General features: G+C 48.6%; 1 protein-coding gene across 1 annotated transcript; it reads right to left on the bottom strand.

Moving 5' to 3' along the window:
• Window positions 1-323: 323 nt before the first annotated feature.
• On the bottom strand, window positions 324-5792 carry LOC149477890 (uncharacterized). Its single transcript, XM_089709661.1, has one exon. It carries the CDS (start codon window positions 5790-5792, stop codon window positions 324-326), a length of 5469 nt encoding a protein of 1822 aa, XP_089565787.1.
• Between the last annotated feature and the right edge of the window lie 208 nt (window positions 5793-6000).

Below are 6000 nucleotides of genomic sequence, written 5' to 3'. Positions count from 1 at the left end.
TATACGAACACTATTTTTACTATCTATTATGTATCACACACTATTTTCTCTTATATACTATTATAATTTACGAACATAACACATTTAAATCAGTCTTAAAACATTCTATACAGGTTAACACAACTAAATACACGAAAAAGAACATTACACATACATTATAAACGATTAAACTTGTTATGTAAAACAAATGAACTTATAACACAGTTAAACTATTATGAAACGAAATAAACACTCTATATAAATGAAACTTAAAGTAATAACTTTTACATACGTTTTTATATTGTCGCGAACATTCTCCCGCCGTGAATTGACTCTGAGTCAATTCAGTCTCCTGCGTGAGCGGCTGCTGCTGCTGTCGATGGTAGCACGATGAGTTTCTTTGCAGGTCGCCGGAGTATGCTCCCCTTCGTGCGGACGTCCACTGTTCTCACGATGCCGTCTGCTCCCGGGTAAGTTGCTGTGATGATTCCGAGCGGCCATGTGTTGCGTGGGAGTGTGTTGTCCACTATTAGCACTATGTCACCCACGCGTAGCGCTGCGCCTTTGCCGTAGGGCTCCCGCCGGTTCTGCAGTCCAGGTAGGTACTCCTGTACCCAGCGTGTCCAGAACATGTCCGCTAGTCTCTGTGCTGCTCTCCAGTGTGTTCTGCCGATCAGGTCTTTGTCGTCGAACGGGCCCCAGGTAGGTACTCGAGCCGGTCCGAGCAGCAGGAAGTGATTCGGTGTGAGCGCTTCAGGTGAGTCCGGGTCGACTGATACATGTGTCAACGGACGGCTGTTGATGGTGAACTCCACTTCAGCGAGGAAGGTGGTGAGTACTTCCTCTGTTGGATGACGCTGATGCAGCACTGCTTCTAATGCTGTTTTTGTGCTTCTCACGAGACGTTCCCACGCGCCGCCCATGAACGGCGCGCCTGGAGGTATGTACCGCCAGTTGATGAGTCGCCGGCTGGCTTCGTCTTCTGTTGCTGCGTCGATCGCCTGACGTATCTCCTTGTCTGCCGACTTCAAGTTGGTTCCATTGTCAGACCAAATCTCTGTAGGGCAGCCGCGGCGCGCTATCATTCTTCGAAGCGCCATGACTGCTGATTCGGTGGTGAGTGAACCCGCCAGCTCGAGATGTATCGCTCGCGTCGTGAGGCACGTGAAGAGTGCCACATACCTCTTCTGTGTTGATCTATTCACTGTGACTGTTAGCGGGCCGAAATAGTCGATTCCCGTATATGTGAACGGACGTTGATGATGTGCAAGTCGACACTCGGGATGGTCGCCGGTCGGTGGCGCGGTCGGCATAGCTCGTCGTCGTCTGCACGCAAGACATCGATGTGTTATCATCCTCGTCGCCGGTCGTAATCGAATAATCCAATAGTGTTGTCTGCACTCGTTAATTGTAGCTTCGACGCCGGCGTGATGTAGCTGTCTATGTATATATTCTATATACAGCTTTGCTTCTATACTATTTCCGTCGAGTATTGGAGGATGTTTTTGACTATCGGTGATGTCGCGTGTCCTTGCTATGCGTGTTTTCACTCTTATCAGTCCGTTGATAAGAACAATTGATAATTGTTTTGTTCTACTGTTGATAGGCGGCGCTACATTCTTCATTAAACAGCTTAACTCGTTCGAAAAATAACTATGTTGACTCGCTCGCACTATTAATTCTTCAGCTTGTTTCATGAGTGACGCCGCTATTGTTTTAAATTTTCTATTGTCTTGTACTTGCGTCCGCTTGCTATTGTGTTGTTGTTTTTTAACTTTTTTATTCCAGTTTTCGTCGGCGCGTTGATTGGCTTTTGTTTTCTTGTAATTGACTTTTTCTGTGCGCGCCGATCGACATAAATCGATGAATTGAAGTACTCTTGCGGTCGTTCGTATTAAACGTTCCCATTTTGAAAATCGCGCGGGTTCTGGAAGCGCTTCTGATAGGTTGCAGATAGGCTGTCTGCTGACTATGTTGTTGATTTTTTCTTCGCCCGTTTCATGTTTCAGCTTCGGCTGTTCTATGCACCATGTTGAGGGGTCCGACTTGAGGAATTCGGGGCCCTGGTACCATCGATGGGTGTTGTTGAAGTCGTGCGGTATGTCTCGTGTGGCGTCGTCTGCTACATTTAATTTCGTAGGTACCCAGCGCCATTCGTTGACCGCGCTGTGTTCTTCTATTGCGGCGATGCGATGAGCCACGAACGGTTTGTACGAGCGGGAACCTGTTTGCAACCATGTGAGTACTGTGCGGCTGTCGGTCCAGTATGTGATGGACTCCGGTTTTCTATCATGTTCTTCGATGACTGTGACCGCCATGCGACATCCCATCACAGCTGCTTGCAACTCGAGTCGCGGTATGGAGGTGACCTTGAGCGGCGCTACGCGTGCTTTTGCGGTGATGAGTGACACGTGTGTTTCACCGTCGGCTGTGGTAGCTCGCCAGTAGAGCGCTGCTGCGTAGGTGGACTCGCTGGCGTCGACGAATACGTGCAGTTGTAATGACGTAGCTTCACTATATTGTGAATAGCACCGCGGTATGTTGATGCTACTCAGCGCTTTCAGGTGTTGCGTCCAGCTTCTCCACTTCGATGCGAGGTCTTCGGGCAGCTGTTCATCCCATCCGATTCCGCGGCGCCATACTTCTTGTAGTATCCGCTTGGCATTGATGGTGACCGGCGAGGCGAGTCCGAGTGGATCGAACACGGACATCACTGTTTTCAATAACTCACGCTTAGTGGGCTTTTCGATGTCGAGCGCGCCCACTGGTAACCTTGTCATGTCGAGGTTGAACGTGAGTGTGTCCGCGGCTGGTCTCCACATGAGACCCAGAACTCGTTCTATTTTTGACTCGTCGTTGATGTCGACCGTCGTCATCGATGTGTTGTTCTCACAGAGCGCTTCTATAACTTGTTGTGAATTCGACGCCCATTGCCTGAGTTCGTAATGTGCTTGTTTATGTATATAACGAACTTGTTTAGCTATCTTGATCGCCTCTTCTGTGGTTTTGTAGCTATGGAGATAATCATCTACGTAGTGATTGTTCACGATCGCTGCCGCCGCTTCCGGATATTCTTGTTCATATTTTGCGGCGTTTGTATTCTTTACGTAGATGGCGATGGCTGGCGAACACGTGGCTCCGAATATTAGTGACGTCATCCTGTATTCCTCCGGCGGCTGGTCGTCACGTCGATTGCCTCGCCACAGGTATCGGAGCGCGTCTCTATCTTCTATATTCACTTTTACTTGCATAAACATTTCGCTTATGTCGGCGCTCACTGCTATTCTGTGTTGTCTGAAGCGCATCAGGACCCCCGGGAGAGATTGAAGGAGGTCCGGTCCCGAGAGGAGGTGATCGTTGAGTGAGACCCCCTGGCTTCTGGCTGCTGCATCATGTACTACACGTACTTTATTCGGCTTCATGGGATTGAGCACCGGGAAGTGTGGTAGGTACCACGTTCTATTGTCGCTTTTTTGTGGCGGCGCGGGCTCGGCGTATCCCTTTTCTATTAAAGCGTTCATCTGTTCGTTGTACTTTTCTTTCAGTCTTCCGTCTCTGTCTAATTTATTTTCTATGCTGTACAATCTTCGAAGTGTATTGCTGTAGTTATTCGGCATCTTGAAATCTCGTTGTTTCCACAATAACGGCATTTGATAACGACCATCTTCTGTCTCTGTCGCACGCTCTTTGAGTTGAGAGAGAGCGCGCTGTTCCGGGTCGTTCGCTGGCCTCTTCTGTTCTATTGTGAGTGACTCGATGGCGAAGAATCTTTTCAATTGTTCATCCATGTTGTCTTCTATTGTTATGTGGTGTACGAAATTAACTCGTTGTCCTAGTGAACGAGTGTGCGCGCCGTGTAATACCCATCCCAACGGCGTGCGGGATGCGACGGGCTGATGTCGTTGTCCCTTTCGCACTTCGGACGCTATGAGCAGGTGCCAGTTGTCTTGACCGATGAGTATTCTGGGCTTCGCGTTGTAATATTTCAAACTGTTTTCTAAATCGCCAAGATGCTTGCAGCCGCGGACGTCTTCATCTGTTATTGTTTGTGGCGACAGTTGTAGGTGTTCTATTGTTCTCGCAGTCATCTTGTGATTTTTGGTTGCGCCGTGAATGGTGAGAGTGATACGGCGTGACTTCGTTGCTTCTATCTTCGTATTGGCGATCGCTTCTATGTGTAATGGATCGAAAGTGCCGGTGACGCCCGTCCTCTTCGCTATGTCGTTGTCTATGAGTGTGACGGTTGAGCCGTCGTCGAGGAGCGCGTACGTGTTGACATCTCCCGCCGGTCCGGATACACATACGGGCAGCATCTTCAAATACGCTCGCGTACCGCTCTTTGTCCATGTTGATGCGACCGTTTCTTGTTGATTTTCTGTCTCTTTCTCGGCGTGGATGAAGTGAAGCAGTCTGTGATGCGATCTTTCACAGTTATTTTCATTGCATCTTCTCTTGGGGCAATTGTGATTCTTTGTTCTATAACGAAGGCAGCGGAAACATAGCCGTTGTGATTTAGCTATGTCCCATCTCGTAGACACGTCGTTTTTCTTGAATTTTTCGCACTGTGATGTGTTGTGTCCCTCTTCCTCGCAGACTGGACACTTCGATGGTGGCTTGCTGACCGTGCTGAACGTTCTCTGAGTTTTTCTTCTATTTTCTATATTTTCTATGTTGCTTTCAGGTTGAGCGTAAGGGCCGCATCGTTCTGCCTCCCTCTCGAGGAAGCGAGATAGCTTCAGTAGGTCGGCCTCTTCTGTCTCGTGCTCCGATGAAAAATCGTACCATCGATACTTCATTACTGGTGGTAATTTTTCTATTGTGATCTTCGTAGCTTCTGGATTATACAAATAATGTATGCGATTGAGAGCTTTCAGTGTCGCCGTGATGTTGGCGACGCGGCTCGCGAATACGCAGATATCTCTCGGCGTGTCGGCTGGGCGTGGCAACGATCGTAGCCGATCTATTTCGGCTAACGCTATTGAGTCTGGTCGGCCGAATCTTGATTCTAATGTCTTCATAATTTCTTCTGGATTCCCGCCGTATATGAGGAGACTCTCGACTGCTTCTTTTGCTCGCCCTTTAAGACTTCTGCGAAGGCGTGCTGTATTTTCTATTTTCGTAAACGCCGGTGCAGATTCGTTGTACGCTGCTTTGAATGAGAGCCATTCTTGATGTGACCCCGTATACTGTGGTAGATCGGTGATGTACCTCGGTGTTGTTGCAGGACCGCTTCTCGCGGCGATTGTGATGGCCGCCGCGAGCTCTGATATGTTGATGTTCGACGAGTTCTTCTCTGTTGACGCGTTGCTTTTTTCAGTTTTCGTAATGTTCACGTCGGTTGTTGCGGCGGGGGGGGGCGACGCGACTGTAGGTATTTCTTGCTGTGGTTCTTGCGTAATGGCTAGCAAGTGTGGCTGCGATGTGTGTAGCCATTGGCCGACCTTCTGGCGCGGCTCGTTCGATATGACGCTGCGGTTTTCTTCTTCACTATCTTCGGCTTCGATGGCGCTGATTTGTTCTTTAATTAATTTGAGTTTTAAGCGTAGCGCTGCTCTTTTGGCTTTCGCCAATCTTTGTTTCTTCGATTTTCTTTCTTCTGTGTAGGTTTCGTCCTCGCTGGAGGTTTCTTCTGTACTATGATCTTGACGACGTCGCGAACTTGCAGTTTTCGTTGTTTCTGATGCGGTGGTTGACTCTTCATTCGTCGAGGTGTCGGTGGTCGTGCTTGCATTTTCTGTAGTGGGTTCTGTTGGAGCAGCACGGCCGCCGGCTTCGCTATTTTCTTCCTTGCTCTTCTGTCTTGTAAGCGGCATTTTTTCTATTTTTCTATTCTTCTTTCTTCACAATCCGGAATCGATGGACCAAAATGTGAGGGACTGTAAGACTCACATCGGTGGAGGCTTCCACCCTATAATTGTGCTGGGGTTGGTGAAGAGAAAGACCAAATGCTGCTTATTACTATACGACGAGTCTTCTACCGCAGAGTGTACTATGTGGTCTGAGTTATGCGAGCGTGCGTGC

Source organism: Colias philodice, chromosome 23, assembly GCF_061535455.1.
Source record: "Colias philodice isolate Cphi_HAF_F1 chromosome 23, ilColPhil1 Martin Lab GWU primary, whole genome shotgun sequence".
Lineage (NCBI taxonomy): Eukaryota > Metazoa > Arthropoda > Insecta > Lepidoptera > Pieridae > Colias > Colias philodice.
Note: the sequence above shows the minus strand (reverse complement) of the source record. Positions and strands in the feature narration are given on the sequence as shown.